General features: G+C 39.5%; 1 protein-coding gene across 5 annotated transcripts; it reads right to left on the bottom strand.

Moving 5' to 3' along the window:
* Positions 1–379: 379 nt before the first annotated feature.
* On the bottom strand, positions 380–27,186 carry LOC104607775 (las1-like family protein). Of its 5 annotated transcripts, none has more exons than XM_010273469.3 (9): positions 26,976–27,186; positions 26,779–26,870; positions 26,460–26,531; positions 14,704–14,810; positions 14,531–14,586; positions 13,987–14,158; positions 3,699–3,782; positions 2,664–2,975; positions 380–1,435 (listed from the first exon to the last, which is right to left on the bottom strand). In XM_010273469.3, the coding sequence occupies exons 1-9, from the start codon at positions 27,132–27,134 to the stop codon at positions 567–569; spliced, it is 1,923 nt and encodes a 640-aa protein (XP_010271771.1). In that variant the 5' UTR covers positions 27,135–27,186; the 3' UTR covers positions 380–566. The 5 variants fall into 5 exon arrangements, with proteins under 5 accessions (XP_010271771.1, XP_010271772.1, XP_010271773.1 ...); XM_010273470.3 differs by having other exon boundaries at positions 26,460–26,528; XM_010273471.3 differs by lacking the exon at positions 3,699–3,782.
* Positions 27,187–27,498: the final 312 nt, after the last annotated feature.

Here is a 27,498-nt window from a genome sequence, read left to right as displayed (position 1 = left end):
TACCCTCTCTATGATACTTATAAATTGTCTTTTTTAATTTTAAAAAACAATAAATTATCAAACATGGGCCTATATAAACTCACGCACAATGAATTCAGTTTCCTTTTCATACTGTGTCCTACCTACGAGATTCACAGCAACAAGTCGCAACTAAAAGTCTAAAACAAAATTAACTTCTCTTACAGCTCTAAAAGTCACAATCCAAACAGATGTGAGTTTTTCTCTTTTAGCTGTGCATGCATGTACGAGGAAGTGTTAATTGGGTGCTTGTGTTCATTGAATATATAATCCAATAATATTTAGGAATGGCACCAATTTTTGCTCCGAGATGATTTTGTGCATGTAGATGAGCTCAAACTAACAGTCTTGTACATACTAGTTAAGAAATGGAATAATAAAGATATTCCAATTAAACAAATTATATTATAAGAAAAGTACAAAATTGCCACAGGACCATTATGCCATCACCTTTCTTTTCTTTCTTTTTTCTTTTCATTTGTGTAAATGGCATTAACAAGGTCATGCTTCATTATACAATGTAAGCCCTCTAGAATCCATGCAATTTACTATACCAAAATCCTGATAGCAGACCCAATGGCCTGCAGCTCCTCTTCCCCAACCTTCTTCCAAAACCCATCAATCAGCAATCGACCGGTAATACCTCCTGATGATAAATCACTTTGACCATCCAACCCAACATCATCTACTGACTGTTTCATCTTCTTCATGGCATTTGTGTTTTCCAATGATTCAACACCACAGCTTGCATCTCTCTTGCCAATGGATCTATTAAGTTCACAATTCTCTTTTTCTTCGAAGGACCCTACTAAAGAATCTTGGACCTTGTGGTCGTTTGTGCTGTCAAGAACAGGAAGAACACCAGATGAACTAAGAGCATGAGGCAACATACCTATTGGACATGGGTTCCATGACTTGACCAAAGTCCATGTATTTGTCTTCTTTTCCATACCAGTGTTGATTGGTGTGCTATTCACCATTTTACTTTTCTTCTGCTGTATTTTAAGCAACTTCAGCTTTGCTGCTGCCTGAACAATAAATTCCTCTTGTTGGAGAAGGAAGTTTTCAGGATCCAATGAACTAGAATTTTCATCGGTAAAATCAAAATCCGGTAATCTAAGCAACAGGAGTTTCTTGAGTTGCTCAACAAGAGAGTCATTCCCAATAATCTCTGCAAGAATCAATGCTGAATCTGTAAGAAGGCTGTTGCCCGGTGCTAATATCAGAAGACATTTCCGTATGATTTCCACCAGAGTTGCTATTGGTATAACATCTGCTTCTTCTGAAGGAATTCCATTCTCAGATTGTCTACATCTTAGGTTTTTTAATTCTTTAAGCCTCTCGATAAGCCATAGAACCAGAGAAGAAAGAAATTCTATTTGATGATTATACAGTGACAATGAGAGAGGATGATCTCCTGTTGAAGACAAATAATTGAAACAGCAAAGTTAAACTACATTACTTGCTAGAAAGTCAAATGGTCATCTCAACTACAAGTTATAAAATAGAAGCAAATGAAATTTAGGAAAGGAAGTACCTATTGAAACGAAAATGGTAGGAAAAAAGAAGCATAATGCACTGTACACATGCATGCTAAGTTGCAAAAATAGTTATTTTTACAAACCCAATATAACTTTTTGAAGGTACCAGCTAGAAATATCTAAGACACATACAGAGTGAAACAATAAATTGAAAATACAATCTGCACTGAATTATACACACATATAATATCCCTTTTCCCCTCTTTTTTTATCAGCATAATCTTTTTTCCTTTTCTCTTGTAAACCTTCTCAATTTGCTACTCAGCCTTTACCCTAGAATTCCACTTTGCAAAGAAAGGGGAAAAATTTAGATACATTGAGGCTATCTATAGTTTTTAAGACCCTCAACCCAGCAACACAAAATAACTCCAAAAGAAAACTAGAAAAGAGAGATGGAAGAGGACAAGAAGAAATAGATCCTCAAACCCTGGAAAAAGATCACTTTATTTTGAAGTGAATTAGTGATTAGTGATTACCTATGATACCTGGATACCCATACAAGGGTGTCATATCAAGTTAGATATGTCAATTTTTTGGTGTAAATTTCGTATTTTATACAATATCCAGACATACCCTCATCATATCCAGGTAATATAGGTGATAGCAGACCCTTCAAAACCTACCATATGAACTCCGTGATAAAACATCAAAGGGTTCAAGGTCCTATCAAATTCTCAGTTTAAACAAACTTCTGCGCATGGGGTGGCAGGGGAGGGAGAGAAATGATCTTTTAAACTCAGTCTTGTAACAGGGCCCTCATTTCGGCCTGCTGTAACTTGGCATAAAAATGACCCAAAATGTTAAGCATGTATTTTATATGTTGAGGTGGGAATCTCCAAACTTTGAGGTATTCTCCTTACTCCTTAGTCCTTGGTCCCTTGCCTTGAGGAAAGACTCAGGGCTTAAACCTTCTATACCTTTTAAAGCATCATGGGACTCATGAATGTAGAAAACTCATCCAAGAAACTGAGGTTAACTAAAAATAATAGAAAATAAACCTTGCAAACCATTTGAAAACAATGCCGTTAGAGATAAATATACAGAAAAACATTCAAATCAAATAACAAGTAAAAAGCAAACACTAAGGAAAGAATTGAAAAATACCAGTTCCAGAACTTGGGGTTTCCTGTGCCTCAATCATCTCAAGTACTGCTTTTATCATGGTAAGGAGAAATTTTGGTTCCTTACGAGATAACTTGGCTATTACAAGCTTCCAAACATTAACTGTGCCTTGTATGGGTTTCAAACTGCCCAGATCATTCTCCACTTGTGACTTATAGGAGTCTACCTCATTTCCCTCTGAACAATCAGATGACTTAAGTAGAAACTGCAACAACACTGACACCACTTCTAATGGGAATGATGAATACAACCTAATAAGGTTTCTCATTGTCTTCGTAATCTGTTGCTTGTAACCTGAAAAATGAGATTGTAGACCGATCAGTAATTATGAAATCCCACTTCTCAAAGCAATCTATTCCACGGTACCATTTGGAACATCAGTGAACAAGTGAATGTTTTATGGATTTCTCAAGAAAAAAACAAACCGAAAGTTTTATGTTTTTTAATTTACACTTATGCATCTCAGCACTAATCCCCACTTGCTTTTCTCCCCTTTTAGCAAGGGTGGCCATGAGCCGAGCTTTTCACGAGCTATTCGAGCTCGGCTCGTGAAAAGCTCGATTTGGCTTGGCCTAAACTAAGCTAAGCTCAAGCCCAATAAAGCTTGGCTCGTGAGCCTCGTAAGCCTAATCGAGCTTATATATATAATTTTTATTTTTTATATAAAAAATAATAGTAACTAGTTTTTATAATTCTTAATTTTTTTATATGTCAAATAAAAAATATTTTTTATAAAACAGTTGGTTCACAATCGAGCTCGAGCTTACAAGATTTTGGCGATCTCAAGTCTCTAGCTTGAGCTCAAGCCTCATACTTTATTGGCAAGCTGAGCTCGAATAACTAGATATTTGGCTTGGATCGACTCGAATAGCCCCTACCTTTTAGGGGCATGGGGAGAAAGAACATCTTTCTTGTGTTAGGAAATAATCAAGTCAGTAAGGGTCCTCTCCCCAAAGTAGCAAATATTGCCTTTGACACATGGCACCTTAGAGAATTCAACCAATTGGATAACCATACCTCCATATTTCAAAGACTTGAGTTTTCCAGCCATTCGAGAAAAAAATGTTGTGCGTCCAAAAAGCAATTCGGACTGTTTAAAACCTACAAATGATAAGTCAGTCAAAGCAAAACTTAGGAACTACAAACCAAAAGTTTTTAAATCAATTTAATGTTTAACTATATAGCATATTAGTATAAACATGTCATATTAGAACAGTTAATTATCTAGCATGCAATTTTATTTTCAGTCCTAGAAAATCAGTAATGTATATATATTATTTGTTAAGAATCTTGAAGTGGGTTGAAGTGGAGGAAGACCAACATATATGCTTGATATATTGATAGTGATGATGACAAGGTTTAAGCAGTGTTTTAAAAATGCAATGCGCAAGGGTCAATTTGTGCCTGAGGCGCGCACCTTTTTGAGCAAGGTGCAAAAATAAAAAAAAAGGCTAAAAAATAAAAAAATAAAAAAATGCCAAAAAATTCAAAAAGAATGCAAAAAATCAAAAAATTATTAAGCATAATATTAATAAAAATATGAACTTTAGTTTTAAAATAAATGTTTTTAAAAACATATTATCTAATATTCAAATAAAGCATATTCAAATGAGAATTTAAAAATAAAATCAAATATATAAAACATTTTCAAGCATATAAAACCCACACTCTTTTCTCAATTGCATTACTTCAAGTAGCTAATGTGAAGTAAAACATATTACAATCTTGACTCTATGAGCCGCCTTTGTGCCACGCCCCTCGAGGCAATCCCAAACAAGTCCACGTTAGGTCTTAAATTCTTAGTTCTCACACAAAAAATAATGAGTTTATAGTTTTAATTGCTTTTTGAGAAGACATTTTTGAAGGGATGGGATATCCATCACATGGACGTCCAAGTCTTGCGGAATGGACTGGGCGAATTTCAAAAAAAAATTTCTCCCATCTTTGCAGGGAATCGAATTCCCTATTTTAGAAAACATATTTTCAATGATCAATCTTGGACCATGAACCAAATCAGATCTGAACCAAAAGGAGTAGGAGGGAGGATGTACCTGATACGGAGAAACAGTATCTCCCAATGGAGGTGTTCACGCCCAAAAAAGGATCCAAAATCTGCTCCCACTGAAGATGGCGCAGTGCAGGATGGAGCAGAATCAACAATGTTCTTCCAAAAGAACTTGACCCTTCGCAAGAATCAACTGGATGGCTTATGAGTACAGCTCCAACCAATCTTTTCCCAAAAGATTGGAATCAAGATCAGATCTTGATCTCTCCCAAGAACTGGAGATTGAACTGAAGGTAATGGCGGCGGCAGTGAGGAGGCGACAAGAGAGTGTTCGCAAGGTGCAGAATTCTCTCTTCCTGTGATTTTCAGCTCTGAAGAGAATTGATCAATCACTAACTATATTCGCCCCTTTCTCCTTTCATAATCTTAAAGGGATCAACTCCTAATCCCATTAGGAGTTGCTAATCCAAATCATATCTGGGTTAGAAGTCCCTTTAAGTGATAAGGGATAACCCTTATCTTATCTGCAGATCAGATCAACCATCTCCTAATCTAATTAGGAGGTTTCCAGATCTAAATCTCATTTAGATCTTGGACTCTCTAAGTGGATAGGGTCTAGGCCCAATCCTATCAGTTGATCCATCTCAGAATTCGCCCCCTTTAATTGACTGATCAAATCAGCCCAGTTCGAAATGGGCTTAAGGCCCATTTAAGGTTATGTACTCACTTAGTCTTCCAAACTGCTGCCCAGTTGGGCTTCCTTGTATGGCGTGGGACCCAAACATTGATCTACACATCAGCCACATGGGTTCAGCCCAGCCTTTGATACAAGGCCTGGCCGAATACACTGTTATGGACAGTGCACCCCTTGAAAACCCATCTTATGAGCTCTATGGGTCCAACACTTACCCTAAGTGGTCCCTGGGCCAAGCCACCTTATAACACCCAGGGACTGTGGGCAGATGCAAGATTAGCCCATCAGGTATTATCCTCAATGGTCTTACACTTAACCTCTTAGCCCATAATGATCATACACTGCCCGACAAGAGAGGACCTCTCCCTCGGCTACAAGGAACAGTGTTGCACTCTCTATTTATATGGATCCCGGGAATTAAAACCTTTTGCAAACCATTTCGAAACCATAACATATATATATATATATATATATATCTTTATATAAATATATTTTGCAAAACAAAATCTCAACAATTGAAATCGGCTGCCGGCAGTCTTGGTTTCTATCAGAGAGAGTGCATCCCCGATCATTACCTTTGTCCAACAAAGGGGCTGATCCTTTCACTATGATCACCCACTCAGATGAATTCTTGGACTGTCCCAACATACCCAGGTTTTGACCCCCGCTAAGGATCTCACTGATTGGTACATCAAAGACAGCCCAATCCGACACCTAGTGCAGTATCATAATCGAATCTAGGGGTCGGGTGTAACTTTCCAGTTTTGCCTATCAATCTCCAAGGTCCAGGGCAATACTGGAAATCTGGTCCAGTTCAAAGATTCAATTAATCCTATACTGTATGTGCCTAGGGTCTCACCCTGGCAGCTGAGACAGGCCACCCCAACCGACTTGGTGGCACCATAGTATCAGCCTTGTTAGGATAGGTCTCCCCAGACCGATCCACTGGCTGTGAACATTCTAAACTAACACGAGTCTCATTAAGTGTCCAGTTTAAGGGTATTACACAGAAACATACCAAGGGAACATGAATCAAATATGCACTTTTATTCATTTACAATAAACTCATAAAGTACATCATTCTGATTGAAGCTAAGGGCATACAAAACTGTCTAACAATTTTATTAGGATGATTGAATGAACAACATTACCAAATAGAGGGTTCTCGAAGTTGAGGCACAAGGTGCACCAGGCGTGCGCCTTTTGAAAAGGCTGCACCTAGGACCTGGGTGAGATGCCTACCCTAAAATGCACCTCGCCTGTGCGTCAAGCGTGCCTTTTAAATCACTAGGTTTAAGGCGAAGCAATTCTGAAATTGGAGGAAAATAAATATATATTTTCTTTGATGGATAGCTGAAAATTTTATTAGTAGTGGACATAAGTGTTATATATAATTAAATCCTATTAGAGAATATCAACCTATTCAAGGACCTCACCTAATATCTTAAGCTTTTAGGTTCAATGGTTCTTTGAGATGGTATCAGAGCCACTTTGGCCAAGTGGTCTAGTGTTTGATCCTCATTACCCCCATTATAATTAATTAAGTTTCAGCACAAGGTATGGGTGGGCCTGTACATGTTCACTCTTCTTTTGTTCCTCAATCAACCTAGCACAACTTGAGTCATTGTAGGCCTTGCAATACAACTGTTATCCCTACTCTAGTAGAGTCCCCATGTCCAATTGGTCTGGAGTACAAAGAAAGTATTGGGCCATTACTAAATAACCCCCACCCCTATACCATGGGGACCATAGATTATGCATACCCAAAGCAAGGATCAAATTATCGGGCATATTATATCCCTATCAGTGACCATGGAGATACATGGATACATTGATACACATGATTTTTGAAGTTTAAAACTTTTGGATGATAGAATGCATCCTCTATTGCTAATAAACTTAAAAAAAAATAAAAATAAAAAGGAGAGATGGTCATATTGATATGCACTGATACCACTTATTGGTATCAGGTGTATCAATATTTTGATCCTTGCCCATACCATTGCTACTGAAGTTTACTTAATCAGATATAGGTGCTAGTGATAGGAACACACATGAGAGGAGGAGAATAAAATTAATTTTTTTTGAAGAATCAAGAAAATATTTCATTAAAAGGAAAAAGAGTTACATCCTAACATCCTTGGGTGTCTAGATGACATAGCAAATACATTCTCAAAAGGATTCTACATTACAAGGCTGCAATTCAAGGGTATTCCAGAAAATTTTCAACAAATCAGCCTTGGAGACTTGGTCAAAATCTGGGAGTCTGAGAACCCATTCTGAGATCAGATTAGTCACTGCAGCTCCCCTCTCCTTTGGCTTGCACACCCCTTCTCCCACTTGACCAAATGATATTTTTTGGCTCCCCCACCCCTTCCCATAAGTCTCTTTGAATTTTCTCCACCTTCATAGCCACTACATTAGGGACTTTTAGCAAGGAAAGGTAATAAGTTGGTAAACTGGCCAAAACACTCTTTATAAGTGAGTCTCCCTCCCAACGGTAGGTACTTATCCTTCCATCTGTCCAATCTCTTTTCTACTCTTTCTAATAGAGGCTTCCAAATGATAGTTGCTGCTGTCTTTGACACCACCAGAAGCCCTAAATACATAAATGGAAGCTCTCCTATTCTGCACTCCAGCACCCCTGCAAACTGTTCCATCTCCCCCCTACTTATCTCTCCTACTCCTATCAGTAGACTCTTCTCTAGATTCACTTTCAGACCAGTCAGAATCTCAAAGTTAGCTAGAATCACTTGGAGATTCAAGACTTGGTTCACTGAGGCATCTAAGAAGATTAAGGTGTCATCAGCATACTGTAGGTGGGACATACAAGGACCAATGACTATAGATTAATTTAATACAATAATATAGGGGCAGTTTGGTAATTATAGCCAAGTAAAAAGAGTAAAATCAAAAGCCAATAAGGAAAATCAAGTTCTTAGTTTCTTTTGGTGTTTTAGGAAAGTTCAACACAAAAAGGGCCAAGAAGAACCTTCATAAGCCGCTTTCTCTTCCCAATGGAATTATTTCTTTTTTTGATCAGTGAATATTCAGATTTATTAAAACAAAGTCAAAGATAGTACAACTTAGGGAGAGGCACGGGATGCTACCTCCCCTTTAAAGAGGGGAGATGGAAGAAACCATCAACCCTTTAGTTAAAGAACATAACAAAAGAAAAAGAAAATTGCAATGAAGCCCAATACAATGAAACCCGAGTAGCCCCTTGTTTAGCAAGATAATCAGCCAAGGCATTAGCCGATTTACCCAGCCACTGAACTCTAACTGTCATACCCCTCAATAGCCATTTAACCTTTTTTAAAATATCCTTAAAGTTCAAAGTAACAGTACCGGGGTCAGCCAACCATCCTACTACCACCTTGGAGTTTCCTTCAATTATTAAGTTTTGTACTCCGAGTTGATAGGCAATCTGTACCCCCTGTGCCGCAGCTAGGAGTTCAGCTCTCGTAGAGTCTCCTATTCCCACCGGTCCCGAAAAAAAAGGCAATAATGTTGCTGTTCTCATCTCTCAATACACCACCAATCCCAGACGGTCCTAGGTTACCTTGACTACTTCTGTCAAATTTCAGCTTAATAAAACCCTCCATCAGCGAGCGGAGTCCAAGTTACTTGGACTCTAGGCTTCATGGAGGAAGTGAGGGCAACAACTGACCAATTCCTCATTAAATCCTCAAAGGAATAATCTTCAAAGAGCTTTAAGGATTTCAGCCACAAAATAGTGCTTGTAACAATACACTCTTTGGCCTCAAGAATGCTTCTTTCCTTCTCCTGAAAAATTTTGGAATTTCTCTCTTCCCAAATAGTCCAAAGGAGAGCTGTTCTTGTACACTTCAACATGACTCTCCCTCTTCTTGTAATCCACACAAAGGTAGAAGGGGAAAACAACAGATTTACTTAGCTGGCAAGTTCCACCTACACTCAAACAAATCAAATACCCAATTCCAAATGGCTGCAGAAAAAGGAGATTTCCTTTTGACTTAAAATGATCTACAAAGCATCTGGCTATCTCTTCTTGAGAGGAGATTTCCTCTTCATCAATCTCAAGTTGTCCTACAAAATTTTTCCTCCTCCCATTGGCCATCGCATGAAAAAATTTTGTGTTCCCATCTCCTTGATCCATTTAAACCTTGATTTTTGCCTCCATAAAATCTCTTCTCGTAGTAGGACCTCTTCTAATTCCTTCTTTAAATTCCATCTCAACTCCCGTTCTTGTGCATTTAAAGTCCTTTGGGATTCCTTTTTGTCCAATTCTTCAATTTGAGTCAATAAGGAAGATTTTAAATCCTCTAACCTCCCAAATTGGTCCCTGTTCCAGACTTTCAATTTTGTCCTCAAGTTCCTTAGTTTTCTATGAAAACTAACTCCTTTCCACTTCACCCCCCTTAGCTCTTCACTCCACCAGCTCTCAATATTTTTTACAAAGTCTGGGTGAGTCAACCACATATTCTCAAATCTAAAGGGTCTAGGTCCAGAGTCTAATGGTTCCTCTCCTAACTGAATTGGGCAGTGATCCGAAGTAACTCTAGGTAACCCTTTAGCCATGAACCCCCTCCATTGATTCTCCTAGACTTCATTGAACAAGAATCTATCTAGCTTCGAACATGTTAGGTTCTCCTGAAAGTTGGACCAGGTAAAATTGGCTTGCAAAAGAGGAATCTCCTTCAGCTCACAAGAGTTAATAAAATCATTGAATTTCCTCATGCTAGTAGTGATGGATTGATGAGGGTTATTTGACTCTGTTGTGAACCGAATAACATTGAAATCTCCACCTAAGCACCAAGGACCTTCCCATAACCCTTGAATGCCATACAACTCCTCCCACAATTCATTCCTCTCTCTGTAATTAATGGGCCCATACACATTGGTTAGCAACCAAGTAAAATCACCCTCCACCATTTTGAATTTCAAACACACAGAGAAGTTACCTACTAATTCCTCAACTGCTTCTACCACATCTTTCCACAAGGTAATTATACCCCTGAAGCTCCCCAAGATGGAGTTGAAGCCCAACTAATCCCTCTTGATTTCCACACACTTCTAGCCCACCTTCTATCCATCCCTTCTAATTTTGTCTCTTGTAGCATAACCACATCAGGCCTTTCCCTTCTAAGCATCTCTTTTATTAGTCTTTTCTTCCTTGCACTTCCTAAGCTCCTCACATTCTAGCTTATGATTTTCATTAGGAAATAGTAGAACTCCCTCCCAAACACCCTTACCCCCCTTTACTTGAGACCCTTTCTTCTCTCCCCTCGGCCATTAAACTCAATATCACCCTCAATATCTGAGATTAGCCTTTCCACCTCTGATCTTTTCTTTTTTTTTTCCTACTTTTATCTACTCCATCACTTCTAAAGTCTCTCTATTCCCCTCCTGTTCCAATTTTGTAGGGGTAACCTCCATTTGCTCTTCTTTCTCTTTATAATCCTCCAAGAGAGCACAAATCCGCTCCCATATTCTCTCTAATTCTTCTTCATGCTTCCTTTTTGATAAAGACTCCCCCTCCTCTTCTCCACAACCCTTAGCCACATTCCCACTCTCCCCTCTTTTGGCCATTCCTTCTGGCTGAGAGGCCGAAGTACCTGTTGCAGGCATAGGACCCTTGTTAGTACCAGAAAACAAATCCACAGGCGTACCTGACTCAAAGGGAACTGGCAGAGTGGGAACAGGAGCAGAATGTGCTATCAGAGGTATCGAATCTAGGTCTGGTTCCCCTGATTGATTGATCTTTGGAAGTTGTTTAGGTTCAATCAAATCTGTATTAACCAATGCAGCCGAAGCTACCTTTGAGGGTTGCCCTCTAACCGGTGATTCTGTGTGGAACGACAGTAATGAGTTCTGATCCCCTAGATAGATAAACTGAGCATGTTGCAGTCCACAAGTGGATTTGTTTGTTGGAGTAGATGTCCCCCGTGCAACTTCCGTAACAGCTGTTGAACCCAAACAAACCTTATGTGAAGTACATCCTGGCGGGGGAGAGGGAGCTGCTGCTTGAAATCCTAACAAAGAGCCACAACCGTCTTCCTCTAGGAACAACACTTCAGTGTTTAGACTGTCATCTTCATAGGGGTCCTTTGTTTGAGAGAGGTCGATGCTGCCAAGGCTCAAAGTATCCTCAGTTTCAGAATCTGAAACATAGCCATCCTCCTCATCAGACGAGAGATTCAAAGTTACATTTCTCAGGATTGCTGCTTTTGACAGAGCGCGGATTACGACGATCAGGAGAAAGTCGCTGAGCTCTTTTCATTGGACGCCACTGTAGAGAGCTAGTCGACTGAGAAGGCATCTTCGAAACAGCGGCCTGGGAAGAACTCTTCTCAGAAATCGAAGAGCATGAGGAAGACGACAATAGACGGTTTTTGTCGTCTACCTTAGTAATAACCCTAGTCACGTGACTCTTTAAAGGCTCACGCGCCTTTTAAAATGACTGGGTCGGGCACGTTGATCCATTTGGGCCTTTATTAACAATAGTATCATTCCACATGGGCTTTGGCTTTGGCCCATTCTTAATAAATTGCGACTTCACGTGACTTTTAAAAGGGTCACACACGTCCAACCCCAGGCTCGGTTTGGTTTTATCAGGTCTAGGTTCAGTTCTTCCATGGACCAACCCCTTTTCCTTGGTTAAGAAAGCCAGATTGGCGCCAGTTACAACCTGTGCAAAAGACTTGCCACCCTCCAGACTGTTCACTGCTTCCACACGCATATGACCCACCCCCTGAATGCTACCTTTTTGTTTCTCCAGCATTTGTTTTTCCATTTTAGTGAAAGTGCTTTTCTTGTTTGAATCATCCAATCCTTTCTTGCCACGCAGTTCTTCTTCAACCTTCTCATCTCCCTCCCTATGAGCCTCTTTCCAAAGCACAGATTCAACGGATGAAGCCAGCCACACCAAGTAACATTGTCCTTCAACTAGCACCTCTATCTTCTAAGGAATCTCCTCAGGTTTTACTCCATTCAATAAAATGGAAGCTGAAAAAGGTCTCCCCAAAAGACACCCCCTAGTGATCCTCCACACATCAGAGCAATGGCTTCAGCAGTTTCTTGCTTCTACAAGTGAAAGGGAAGGCCTAAGAGACGCACCAGAACTCCATCTTCAACAAAGAAATCTTTGGAGTTTGATCCCGGACACCATCTTGATAATGTGAGATTTCCAAGTTCAGCTTGGATATTTAATGCCTCAATTTCTACTCTATTCTCAAGCAAGTCCAGCAAAGCCTTGTCTTTCTCAAAAGGTGTTAAAATAAACGTACTCTTCAACTTCAAGCTTGCTGTTAACAGATCTGCGACTTTCCTCCAGTCTAGAATGTGAGCTGAAGCTTTAACTATCAGTTTACTTTCCCAATCTCCTTTCTGTATGTTTACCCCCATTCTATATTTACCTGCCCCAGCTGTCACTATAAGAGTCTCTTGCTTATTATTGCTCACCGAACTAGTAGAACTGCTTATCTTCCTTTTTACTGTTACTCTTCTTTTAGCACCCAAATGTTGCAGCAGTTCACATAAGACCCCATGAACTGCCTTCCAGCCCTGACTCTTCCTTCCCTCTGGGAAACAGACCATCTGCTTCTTACCCTTGCCAAAAATTCTGTCAAAGAAATAAAAGAACCTTTTTCTCTTACACTCTACAGCAAACCTTCTTCCAGTTTCTGAGAGAAACTCTTTCCAGCTATTTTGCTTGCCTTTGTTACTTGCACCTTCCAAAAACTCCTTGAACCTTTCAATTACCCCCAAACCTTCTAACAGAACCATCCCTCTCTTTGCTCCCTGATTTTCAAGCTCAGCTGACCATTTAATCTCAGTTCCTCAAATAGAAGCTCATTAGTTCCAATCTTCAAAGCTTTTTTCCAATGGCCTACCTCCACAAACTCTCCCATCACATGGGACCTCTCTTCACATCTTAAGTTTTTTATGTGGATATTACATAAAAAATGCATTACCCAATGGATTTATTTTTTTTGATTGATTTTTTTTTTTTGCATAGAAGTTATTTCCTTTATTCTAAAATGTTGGGTGACCAGAAATCTAATATCATTTATATGATTGGTTCATCATATGATCCCATCACTGAAAACAATTTTGATGATGGAGAACTTTTTATAATCCAAAACATTATGATTGGTCATTTGAATAATTTGAGAACTTTTGGAATTTGAAACTTGAAATGTAAAAGGTTTATGATTTTTAGCTGCTCAGTTATTATTTTGTTGAACATAAAAAGCCTAGGACTTATTGCTTTATAAACTTCAAATTTATGGATATTTGTACCTCTATCATTCTTAGTATATCATAAGTTATTTTTATCATTTAAAACTTTAATTAGTTTTTTCCTTAATATTTGAGGCTTAAGCCTTGCTACTTCTTGAGGCCTACACCTCACCTTTTGGGGAGTTATGCCTCAGCTATGCATTTAGCCTTTTAAAACCTTGGCTTCAATGTCCCGATGTCTTCCATACGGTTATTATAACATAATACTGATAAAATCATGCAAAAGGATGTAAAAAATACAACATTTTACCATAAAATCATGTAATCTATCATTCTAATTACCTTTTTGAACAATTCATGAATAAAACAACTTCTTAACTTACGTTTCCCCTTGATTAGTGACAAACTGGATTGTTGAGCCTGCCTAACGCTAATATAAAAGGCTAACTCTCGAAGTTTAGACTTGATTTCTTTCCTGACACTAACTCCATTCCTTTGAATTGGAATTGCATTCTTTTGAGGCTCCCAGTAGTATGATTTCAGCCAATCAAGTGCCTGAAATTGTCAAACAGAGAAAACAAATGATATAATAGTTTAATTTGTTTATTTTTGATAAGTAAAATGGTTTATTTAATACATTTTGAGATTCACAAAAGAGAAAAGGAGGGAAACTCTGAATAACTGTAAGCACCACATACCCTAGATTACATGATATCAACCAATTCATTTTATGTCATTTGAAATGATAGGTATGGACTGGTTCAAAACTAGCAAGATAGTGAATGTGCAATCCAGAGGATTACTAGAGTCCTAAAAATTTTGCCAAAGTTTGATGTCTGAACATAAAGTACTATACTCTCATTAGCTTTTGGTAATATAAGGAATAAGGAAATTGATAAACTGTATGCAGTTTGAAAAATACCTTACCTTCATGGAGGCATGGCGGACCAGCTGAAGTGAAGGGAGATCACGATGTGAACCCTCTAAAAATATTGAAATGTGATCAAGGACATATTAACACTCTCAAAGAGCCAGGATAAAAGACAAAAGGCATTTGTGACAGAAAGGCCAATAAATAGAGAAAGCAAATGAAAAGGTACCATGACGAATATCGATCAGCATACGTGGTATGCCAATTGCATCTGCAGCTTCACCAATGGAAACCTCTGTTTTCTTGCGTGTTTTCTCGATAAGACCATTAACAAGCCTTCACAAATTAACCAAATACCAACTCTGAGCTTACTAATACAACAAATTAAAAAGGAACAGATACCAATTCTTTATGACATAACTAAGGGGAAGGGATTGAATTTTTTTTACTGTTATCAAGGAACTAAAAATGTATGGTCAATCAGAAAACAGAAAGGCAAACTATGAACTCAATATCCTAAGTGATGCTAAGGACATCCGTACTATGTCTCACAATGTTTACACAATGCTTGAACACCAAATAGGCTGCTGGTCAAATTGAAAAAGACTGAAGCATTGACTTAACCAGATTATTCCAGGAATGAACTTGTTTTACCAATAATGCATATACAATTTTCTTTCAAGAATTATTCAAAAACCAACCAATAAAACCCTTAGCCAAATTTACCAGATGGTAACAAGAAACAGCACATACATACATGGGAATCAGAACCTGGCACATACCTAGGAGTCTGACTCGGGAAGAAGAAAAACAGAACCAAGTGGGTGTGTTTATAGAATAGCATAAACTAAAAAAAAGTTGTCCAATTGTTATAAGTTCTAGCTTTATATACCTGTTATAAGGGTCTAAAACTTTATATTTGATGCTTAATATGAATTGTATGCATTGAGAATATTAGTTTTTCATTTAAGTCAAATATGCAAGTAGATAAAGTTAAATTTTATGCTTGTGTCCTTCAAGAATACATGGAGTACCAGAATCTGACAGATGTCCAACAAGGATACTCCTCCACTTAGGAGTGTCCAAGAAACACTGACAAGAACCAGTTCATGATTGCTTGTTCTAAGTACCAATCTTCATCAGCTGCACTAGTCTCAAGTCTCAACTCACCTCATTGTGTTCTTCAACATGATAGAAATGTACACACCCATATACACACGCACCCCCCCCCCCATAGTACATTGGAATGATTTAATTGTGGAGGATGATTGTCAAATGCTAAGTGGTATCAGGCAGCTAACATGGAAGACCCATGGCCCTATAAATTCCAGATTAGATAAGCAAAAAATACTTTCTGCCAAAAGGAAATGATCATTCAGGTGGGTACCCAGATTTCCAAATAATATGGTAGACTACAGCTAAGAATAGAGTTAATAATGATGAGTTAGCAGAAGCACCTGGACTGGGACTATTGTGTAAAGTTGGGGTGGATTGATTGCCTTTTTTATCAGTAAAATTCCAGAATTTTATTAATTCTAAGAACAAAATATACAAGTTATATAATTTTTAATGGCCTGCTATGTGTCATCCTTTGGCTGTTGTGCTGACACTTTCATTTTGAATGTTTCTGGAATGCCAGGGTTTCGTTACTACTCTTAACAAAAGTGTTGTTTAATGTTGCTGATGGAATATGCATAAGCAAATAATGTGGACATGTTATGCATGTTTAACCAACCATGCTAAGAGTTCTAAAAAAATATAATAAAGGGAACAGGGAAGAGTATACATGGAGCATGCAAAAATGAGAAAAGAGATCAAGAAGGCCTAAGAAATAGGGGAATGAAGAATTTAATTAGAAGGTGAAAGAGAAAAGCTTTAGAGCATTTGCAAAAATATAGGGTGTTTCTAGTTAGAGAAGCAAGAGCTCTAGCTACTAGCCTGAATTATTCAATACTCATTTGGGTTGACTCATAGAGCAGCCAACAGCTTGGTAGACTTTCTAACTAGAACAGAGGTTAAAAGAAACAACATTGCATGAGGAACACTAGGGCCAGCAGGTGAATTGTAAACATTTAAATCATTTTAACATTAACTGTTGTTAGCAAAATTGCTGTTCTTTTTTTCTTGTATCTTAGTAGACGGTAAGGAAACTATTTCATGCAATAATATTCTATTCAGTGTTGCTTATTAACAATAATGATAAAAATGTGGGGCCTTATAGACAAAATGAAAACCCCTAGAAAGCTTTATAATTGCATAATACTGTTGTGTAAGGTACCAAAATATGGGTACAATCATGAAAATGGCACAGGAAATAAGCTTATACTTCACTTCTTGAGATCCAAGAAACAACATGGGTATGAATGTCCCATTTAATATGCTGATACCATGATTTTATTTTTATTCTTTTAATCAAGTATCAGTTCTCAATACTTGTATCTTGCCACCTATGGTTAAACATATAAGGTATACAACTTTTTCAAAGAATATTCCATAAAGTTTTAATGCAGCACTGAGGCTCATATCAAGTGTGTATGGTGTCCAACATAGACATGCTAAACATGTAGAGGTGTTCAGGTATCACAAAACTGCAGCACAATCTCTCCCCCCACCACAAATCAGGGAAAAAATCAGCAACAGCATTTTTCCTCGTTGCAATCCATCTAAAACTAGCCATAACTTCCCGTCAAGAATTTTGCCTCCCTGTTGGAGCTGTGCGCTTCTTACTGAATACTGATTGTAGCCATGCTTCGGTTGTACATTTCCTGCCTTTATGGGATATTATTTCTTAGGAAACCCATGGGCACACTTATAGCAATTAAAAATTTACAGGTTGTATTTTTTTTTTTTGATCAATAACACTTTCATTAAATCATCAGTAGAAATTTTACAGGAGGAAGACAAACACACTTTTATCTTCCAAGAGCCACAAAAAGCCTCATAAAAGGAAAAAAAGAAGAAAAAGAGAAAAGAAGACACTAAAGTTACAGCTTAGCCCAAAACAGTGAATCCCTTTCTGCCCCTTGTTTAGCTAAACCGTCAGCTAGGGAATTAGCCGATCTTTTAACCCAACATGTCTTAACTTCCATCTCCCGCACCAACCACATGAATTTTCTCCTTTCATTGCTGTACTTCCATAAACCATTTTGATCTTTAGTCAGCCACCCTATCACCACCTCTGAATCCCCTTCAATTGTGAGTTTCTTGATGTTCAACTCCTTAGCTTTCTGGACTCCTTCCATAACTGCAAAGATCTCAGCTCTAAGGGAGTCACCCACTTCAATTGGGCCTGAGAACATGGCAGAGATGACCCCATTTTCGTCCCTAAAAACACCTCCAATCCTCGATTGCCCCGGATTTCCCCTATTGCATCCTTCAAAGTTTAATTTCAAGAATCCACTAGGTGGGGGAGTCCAAGCCACATTCATTACTAACTTGGTCTGTGTGCAATTTGCAATTTCACCCCACTTCCTCAACATGTCATCCCAATGTAACCTGTGAATAGTTCCAAATATTTCAGCCACTGTACTGCCCTAATATGTATGATAGCCCTCAGATCTGCTGCTCCTCTTTGGGTTTCTGAGAATATCCTGGAGTTTCTTTCCTCCCACAATGTCCAACATACTGCAGCCCTTAGTCCTCTCCACATTATCCTTCCCCTTTTTATCCGCCACCTGAAAAAGGTAGGGGAGAAAAGGCCTTGCAAGTCTGATGGGGGATTCCAACTGCATCCAAATAAAGAGGAAGCCCAATCCCAAATTGACCTCGCAAAGTGGCAAGACACCAGTAGGTGAAAACCAATCTCCCCATCCGTTTTACATAGAACACACCACTGAGGTGACAAGCAAGTATTGGGTCTCTTCCTTTGGAGTAGATCACCAGTGTTGATTCTTTCCAAATAGGCTTCCCAACAGAAACTACCAACCCTAGGAGGTATTGCTCTGCACCAAACCTCACCAACAGGGAAAGGGGGGAAGGTAAGACTGGTGGACTGACTTAAGACTTTAAAGAAAGAAGCACAAGAGAAGATGCCATTGGGGGTAGGTGTCCAAATTCTAGAATCCGCCCTAGTGGGGTCTAAGACAATGTTATCAAGAAGTGCAATACGGCTCGAAATACTGTCGAGGTCTTAAGTCCCTCAAATCCCTTCTTAGACCCAAGTTCCACCCAATCCCAAAAGTGGAAGAGGACGGGGTGATGAAAGACGAGATCGGCTCATTTTTCAAATCAGAAAGAGCATACAAAGAAGGAGATTGATCCTTTAAAGGGCGCTCCCCACCCAGGTTTGTTCCCAAAATTTTATGGAGTTACCGGAATTCAAGTCATACCTGATATTAGGGGAGAAAACTGGTAGCAGGTCATGAATGGCTTTCCAAGGAGAATTGCTTGTGATCCTAGCTCTGATTCCAACGTCCCATCCATTGTGCTCCAGCCCATGTATACTTGCCACTATTCTAGCCCATAGCTTCTCCTTCTCCATAGGGAACCTCCACAACCACTTCCCCAACAGAGTCATATTCCTTCTCCTGACACTCCCAAGCCCCACGCCACCACAAGACTTACTCCTACATACTATCTCCCAACTAACTATGTGATCCCTCTTCTCCTCTCCTGGCTCCCACAGGAAATCTCTCATGAGCTTCTCTAATCTGTTAGCAACTTTCATTGGGATTTTAAACACCGATAGGAAAAATATTGGTAAGTTAGCAAGCATGGCCTTAATTAGTGTAATTCTCCCACCGAGAGAGAGGTAGTTCTTTTTCCAGGATACCAGTCTTTTTTCAAACCTTTCCACCACCGGGTTCCAAAAGCTCACTCTCATGGGATTATCACCTAATGCAACCCTAAGTAGTTCAAAGGCCACCCTGAAACTTCACACCCCAACACTTCAGCACTCTCCCTGAGCTCTCCCTCCTCCAAGTTCACCTCCACTATACAACTTTTCCCAAGGTTAACCTTCAAGTTAGACATTTGCTCAAACAGTTGTATCACTGACTTCAAGTTCCTGATAAAGCTCACATTACCGCCTTCACAAAATAGAATCGTGTCATCAGCAAATTGTAAGTGAGTGAGGGGGGTTTCCACCCTCCCAACTCTCCAGCCTCTATTGAGCCCCCTAGGATATGCTCTTTGAATCAGTTTCCCCAAAACCTCCACAATTAGAATGAACAAGAAAGAAGACAAGGGGTCTCCTTGTCTTATACCCCTACTGGCTGGAAAGAAATCTACCACTGTCCCATTCACTAGCATTGAATAATGACAACTCCTGACACAACCCATGATCCACTTGCACCATTTAGCTCCAAACCCAAATTTAGTCAAAACTCTCCTCAAGAAATCCCAGTCCACCAAGTCATAAGCCTTTTTCAAGTCCAACTTACAAACCACTCCCTTCTTCTTATCCCTCTTAAAGTTCTCCACACTCTCATTAGCAATTAAAACCTGACAAGTAATTTGTCTTCCACTCACAAAGGCTCCTTGATAGTGTGCAATGATATCGGGCAATACCTTCTTCATCCTCAAAGACAACACTTTCGCAATGATCTTATACAAGCTATTAATCAAGCTAATTAGCCTAAAATCCTTCGGGTGGGATGCATCTTTCTTTTTTGGAATTAAGGCTATAAATGTAGAATTCACACCTGGATTGACAATTCCTCTCCTGAAAAACTCCTCAAACAGCCCGCAAGAGATCATTTTTCAAAATATCCCAACAGTCCTGATGAAAAGCCATTGTGAACCCATCCGGCCCTGGAGCTTTTGTTCTATCCATAGAAAACATAGCCCCCTTGATCTCTTCTAGAGTAAAGCTTCTTTCCAACCTTCTCATGTTCTCCACCCCTACATCTGGCCAGTCCAAACCTTCTACCTACACCCTTCTACTCACAGGCCTTCTTAGAATAGATTTGAAGTGCTCCACACAGGCCCTAGCAATCTCCTCTTGTTGTACTAACTCGACACCATCTACTACCAATTTGGAGATAAAGTTCTTCCTTCTCCTGCCATCTGCTAGAGAATGGAAATACCTAGTGTTTTTGTCTCCCTCTTGCAACCACTTACACCGAGATTTTTGCCTCCAACTAATTTCCTCCTTGTGCAGACAATCCTCTAGCTATCTTCTCAAATCTCTCCTAAGATCATTGCCTTCCTCTCCAAATTCTCCCCTTCTTTAGAGTCAAGCTTTCAATCTTATCCATCAAATCTCCCTTTCTTTCTTCTATCCTCCCAAACTCCATCAAGTTCCACTCCTTGATTCTTGCTTTCAAGAATTGTAGTTTCTTATGAAATTTCATCCCCTCCCATTCCACCAGTGGGTTACAGTCATGCCACCACTCCCTCACTTTATTAGTAAACCCTAGATGAAATAACCACATATTTTCAAATCTAAAGGGGGTAGGACCTCCACACCTTCTTTCCTCCTTACATAATACTATGGGCCAGTGATATGAGGTCACCATTGGGAGAGCTCTAGAAGCCAAGGTTCCCCAATGTTCTTCCCAATCCAAAGAGAACAGGAATCTATCCAGTTTAGAGCAAATGGATCTAGATTGGAGATTTGACCATGTAAATGTCTTATGGGCTAGGGGAATCTCTTTAAGCTCAAAGGTATCCACAAAACTATTAAACTTCCTCATGCTTTTTGTCACCCTCTGGTTAACCTTATTGGACTCCTCCGAGAATCTAATCACATTGAAATCCCCACCCATGCACCAAAGCCCACCCCACAACCCTCTAACATCAGCCAATTCCTCCCACAACTCCTCTCTCTCTCTATAGGCATTCGGTCTGTAAACATTTGTGAGCACCCACGAGTACTTTCCGATCAACTCCTCCAGGCCTTCCACCACATCCTTCTTTCACATTGTTACAATCCCCCCGGAAGCACCCCACGAGGGAGTAGCCACCCAGCTAATTCCCCTGGCTTTCCATACACTCCTTGCCCATTTATCATTAAACTCCATTCTCTTAGACTCTTGTAGCAGTACAATGTCTGGGTCACACTGTCTTATTACCCTCACATTGCACTCTTCCTTGCACTCCCAATTCCCCTCACATTCCAACTAAGAATCTTCATTCCGCTTCTTTTTAAACCCCTTGTCACCTACCACTACTTTCCCCTTTCCTTCTGTCTCCCTTTACCCCGAGCCTCATGTCTCCTTCTATATCTCTCTTCAATCTCTCTACTTCACTCAATCTCCTCTTCTTTATTTTGATCTTCCCCTTCCTCTTCTGTAAGTTTTCTTTCAGCACATTCAAATCTTTCAACCTGCAACCTAGCTTCCCTACAAATTCTGCTATCATATCTTCTCTCACCGAGTCCACCAGCCCTACCCTTCCTACAGAATCCCCTCCATCTCTATCCACCTGCCCTTTCTTCCTCTCCTCTGGTCCCACCTCTATTCTTTCTTCTCCATCCACCCTCCCTTTCCTATTACCTCCCTCCAACCTTGCTCTCTCCCCGTAGTCCTCTCCATCTCTACCCTCATTTATATTGCATCCGGTCAAGCTCTACTCTAACCAAAACCATTACTTTTGGCAATCTGAACTCCAGAAAGTGTGGTCATGACTTCTATACATAATTAGAATATCTCTTCCAACAGCTCACAGCCTGAGCAATAAACCCATCTTTTTTTTTTATGAATGAAGATAATTTTATTAAACCAAAGAATGAAGGCATTACAGGAAACCCATGGAGAGGCACGAGCTGCTACCTCTTCTAACAAAGTATTACATCAAATTAAAACAGGAAAAAAAAACAGAAATAAAATTACAGTGCAGCCCAAAATAAATGTTCCCTTGAAGCCCCTTGCTTAGCTAACCCATCGTCCCATCCGCTAAGGTATTCTTGATCTTCCCACCCAAAGAGAGGTAACAGTCATGCTTCTTGTGAGACAATTGACTTTCCTCAATAGGTCTTTGTATTGCTACATAGCTGAACCTGGATCTGTCAGCCATCCCACAACAATTTTGGAGTCTCCTTCAATTGACAAATTCTGAATTCCTAATTGTTCTACAATTTGAATACCTTGTACAGCCACTAAAATCTCAGCTCTATTAGAGTCTCCTATTCCCACGGGGCCTGAAAACAAGGCTAAAATGTTGCTATACTTATCTCTCAGCACCCCTCCTATTCCCGATGGGCCTGGATTTCCTTGGTTGCTACCATCAAAATTCAGCTTTACCCAACCTTCAGGCGGAAGCACCCACACTGCATGATTCCCTGTCCTTCGTATGACTATTAGCCACCGCTATCCAGTTTCTCCAAATATCATCGTAAGAAAATGTATGAAAGAAGTCCACAGTTCTCAACCAATGGATGGCCTTAGTTAAGATACAATCCTCTACAGCCTAAATGCTTCTTTCCTTTTCTTTGAATAACCTTGCATTCCTTTCTTCCCAGATTGTCCACAAGGCAGCTGCTCTAATACATCTCCACATAGTTTTTCCTTTCTTTGTAGGCCACACAAAAAAGGAAGGATCAAATAGCTGACTTACGTCTGCTGTCAGATTCCACCTACACCCAAACAAAGCACAAATCCAACTCCAAATAGCAACAGAAAAGGAGCAAGATACAAGTAAGTGGGAGCAATCCTCACCACTAGCCTTGCAAAGTATGCACCAGTTAGGGGACAAACACATGAAAGGCCTTTTCTTTTGCAAGCAATCCAAGGTATTGATCTAGAAAACACCTCCTAGCAAAAAATAATAATTTTAGGTGGAACAGGTCTAGACCATATCTCATTGGTTGGAAAACCCAATTGTCCCAAGGAAGAGCAAAGGGCCTTAAAAAAGGAAGCACATGTGAAGTAACCTTTTCGATGAGGGGACCATAATCTCACTCACATCCAATCTAAGAGGGTCCAAAAAAACATTACCAAGAAGAGACAACAGGTCTAAAACATTACTAAGTTCATCATCCCTCAAGCCTCTACGAAAACTAAAGCCCCAACTTAAGGATGAGGGTGAGGTAGGTGTTGGGAGAAAATGAGAGAACTTTTTCCTTGTAAAGGGAAAGGGAATAGAGAAACGGGAACCGGTCCTTAAGGGCAAAGGTACCCACCCAAGTGTCTTTCCAAAATAAAATAGACTTACTAGAGTTGACATCATACCTAACAAAATTGAGAAATTGAGGGAGGATACTCTGGATTGCGTTCCACAGAGTTGCCAATGTAGCTCGACGTGATACACCAGCATCCCATCCATTTTCCAATTTGTCATGTATACTAGCTATCACTTCATGCCACAACCTCTCCCTTTCTATGGGCCACCTCCACAACCATTTTCCTAAGAGAGCTTTATTCTTGAGAATTAACCTTCCTAATCCCAATCCACCCTCCTCTTTACTCCTACAAACTATTTCCCAGTTAATTAAATGATTTTTCTTTTCCTCCCTTGGATCCCAAAGAAAAATTCTCATTAATCTCTCCAACTTCTTAGCCTCCCTAATAGGAATCCTAAAGATAAAGAAAAAATAGACTGGTAGGTTTACTAGGGTGGTTCTCAATAGGGTCACTCTACACCCTAGAGAGATGTAGTTCTTTTTCCAAGAAGCTAATATTTTCTCAAACTTTTCCAAAACTAGGGTCCAAAAACTACTCTCCCTTGGGTTAGCCCCTAGAGGGAGACCTAGGTACTACAAGGGCCAAGAAGAAATGGGACAACCTAAACAATCCACCACAGACTCAAGAACCCTCCCATTCATAGTAACACCTACCACACAACTCTTATCCAAGTTTATCTTCAGATTGGAGACATTCTCAAAGTGTTATAGCAGGGCTCTGAGATTCCTCACTTCTCACCTATCACCCACTTCACAAAAGATTATGATGCCATTGGCAAACTGTAGGTGGGTCACTAGGACATTGTTCCTTCCTACCCTCCAACCTCTCACTGCCTCTTCCCTATCTTCCTTAGAAATTAATCTACTGAAGACATTTGCAACTAAGGTGAAAAGAAAAGGGGAGAGGGGGTCACCTTGTCTAAGGTCTCTACAAGTTGGGAAAAAATCTTTGACCACCCCACTAACCAAGACTTGAGTAATGGTAGGAGCTAATACAACCCTTTACCCAATTGCACCATCTATCTCCAAATCTACAACACCCAAGGACCTCTAGTAAAAAGCTCCAATCCACAAGATCTTAGGCCTTTTCTAAATCTAGCTTACAAGCAAAACCTTGATTCCCTGACTTTCTCATGTCCTCCACACATTCACTTGCTATTAAGATCTGATCCGTTATTTGCCTTCCTTGCATGAAAGCACCTTGTGCTTGACTAATGATGGAGGGTAGCACTACTTGAATTCTCACGGAAAGCACTTTATCCAGGATTTTGTAGATGCTTGTCACCAGGCTAATCGGCCTAAAATCCTTAGGGTCATTTGCATCTATCTTCTTTGGGATTAGGGCTAAGAAGGTAACATTAACTCTAGGGCTTACCTTATTCTTGTTTGCAAATTCCTGAAACACCCCAATAAGGTCTTTTCTAACCACATCCCGACAATCCTGATAGAAAGCCATGGTGAAGCCATTTGGACCAGGTTCTTTGGATCTATCCATTGAAAACACTGCCTGTTCGATCTCCTCTTCACTAAAATCCCTTTCTAACCAGTTTACTTGTTCTTCAGACAACCTAGTCCAATCCAAACCTTCCAATCTTGGCCTAATATTCAACGGTTTCCTATAGATTGATTTGAAATGATCCACGAACAATCTGGCTATCTCATCTTGGTTTGTGACTTCCTCCTCGTTCACCTCTAACTTAGCCACAAAATTTTTTTCTTCTCTCATTAGCCAATGCATGGAAGAATTTTGTATTTCCATCCCCTTCTTTAATCCATTTGTGTCTTGACTTTTGCCTCCAAGGAATTTCCTCTCTCAGAAGAACTTCTTCCAATTCCCTCTTTAGGTTTCTTCTCAAAACCCTTTCTTGCTCACTCATAATCCTTTGGGCTTCTTTGGAATCTAGTTCCTTAATCCTGGACACCAAGTTAATCTTTTGCTCCTCTATCCTTCCAAAGTGCTCCCTATTCCACTCTTTGATTTTGGATCTCAATCTTTTCAGCTTTTTGTGGAATCTCACTCCCTTCCACTTCACCCCTCTCAAATCTTCTCTCCACCATTCCCATCTTGCCTATGAAAAAATAAAAAAATACCTTCTTTACTTGTTGGACCAGGAAATCCAAAATATGTTTCATCAAAACTCATTATGTGATCTTGGGAAAAACTGAACATTTTATTTTCTTCCCACTTGTAGGTGCCATAGTGAAACATGCATAATTTAAAGAAATATCTATTCTTTTAAAGCTGATACCATGGAACTCTACAACGTGCCAAGGGCCACTAGATCATTCTAACACAATCTAATAGAGCTTATTTTCTTGAACAACTATACTTTAAGTTCTATTTCAGTCATCGATGAATGGTAGAGACAAAGTAGGTTCAATACCAGTTCCCGGTAAATGGTAAAAAAGAAGTAAGGTGGATAGGAACCAACGCTAGGGTTAACACTTTAGTAATCTTCATTTGAAAACTAACTTCAATAGACAATGATCAAATGCCAGGAGCTAGCTAATGGAAGCCAATATTTTGGAGCAAATTGGCAAACATACAATACAAGTTGTGTTGATTACTTAATATTCTGAATGTAAGAGAGTAAGAGACATAAGCAAGTAAATCTCTATGAAAGCAACGAACTCACAAAAAAGAGCCAACAATATTATGGCATGGAATCTCCATGGAATCTTCATTTGAAAACTAACTTCACTAGACAATGATCAAATGCCAGGAGCTAGCTAATGGAAGCCAATATCTTGGAGCAAATTGGCAAACATACAATACAAGTTGTGTTGATTACATAATATTCTGAATGTAAGAGAGTAAGAGACATAAGCAAGTAAATCTCTATGAAAGCAACGAACTCACAAAAAAGAGCCAACAATATTATGGCATGGAATCTCCATGGATCCCCCCCCAAAAAAAAAGTCACCTCATTATTGCCATGCAATATAGCATAGCCTGCATCTCATCTGAATCCAAAGCATCATCCATGGAGCCCCTGCTACAGAAAAGCAAGATGAATTTAAGAACAAGCACATAATTCCAATCAAATAGAGATCAACAGACAGAAAAAAACCCAAGATTACCAAAGATACCATAAATATTGGTCGCAAAAACTAATAGTAAATAATGGTGAAACACAAGAAAGTCAAATAAAAAAACGCAGGAAAACTAAAATTAGAAGTACAAATTTTTCTTTATCCCGATGAGCAGGTAATGCGTTACTTCAGATGAAATAAAATGATCACCTAAAGAAGGGGTCTTTCTGCTGAATTTCGACAATAGAAGCTGTAACTTCGACCACAATGGGAAGACATCCTCTGCTTCGCCATGCTGATATCTAATCTCACAAATAAATTACCCACAATCAAAATAGGGTTGTCAAATCAAAATATAGCTCGAATTAGTGTTTTGTTTCTTCTTCAACTAGGATTTTCTTTCTTACTCTTCTAAGAGCGGCAGCAACGGAGTCCGGAGAGGAAGAGAAGAGAGATTCCCTTACAAAGTTCCACTCATCCCAATTTAACCATGGAACCAGCTTGTAACCGCTTGGCTTTTCCTTCTGGCCATCGCCTTTCTGTTGAAACTCTAGCAGAAACTCCATTAGAGAGTGCACGTTAAGCCTGCAAGAAACATAAACCCTAAACCTTAACCTTCCGGTGGAAGAAGCTTTTATCTTTTAGGGTAAATTACACGGACGGCCCATGTACTATGAAGTCTGTGACAGATACCCCTGAACTTTGACAGTTAGAGAAAGACACCCTCACCCCGTTAGCCAATTGAAGGAAGGTATTATTTTACCTAAATACCCCTTTATTAAGTCATTGGATGCAGAGGCAATTATTCAAAATGACCAAAATGGCCATCTCACCCCAATGATCAAATGAGAGTTAAATATTGACACTCGAGACATAACCTTGGGAAAACCTTTGTGTTCTTGTTGAGAATTGAGAATTGTTCTCCGCCGG

Source organism: Nelumbo nucifera, chromosome 7, assembly GCF_055504915.1.
Source record: "Nelumbo nucifera cultivar China Antique chromosome 7, China Antique-T2T, whole genome shotgun sequence".
Lineage (NCBI taxonomy): Eukaryota > Viridiplantae > Streptophyta > Magnoliopsida > Proteales > Nelumbonaceae > Nelumbo > Nelumbo nucifera.
Note: the sequence above shows the minus strand (reverse complement) of the source record. Positions and strands in the feature narration are given on the sequence as shown.

Bases quoted from the DNA above. Each gene is read 5' to 3' on its own strand.
- LOC104607775 (XM_010273469.3), bottom strand. From the start codon at position 27,134: ATGGAGTTTCTGCTAGAGTTTCAACAGAAAGGCGATGGCCAGAAGGAA. The intron at 14,587-14,703 runs GTACCTTTTCAT...CAATATTTTTAG, and splicing joins GCTGATCGATATTCGTCATG to AGGGTTCACATCGTGATCTC. The intron at 14,159-14,530 runs GTAAGGTATTTT...TGACAATTTCAG, and splicing joins TCCGCCATGCCTCCATGAAG to GCACTTGATTGGCTGAAATC.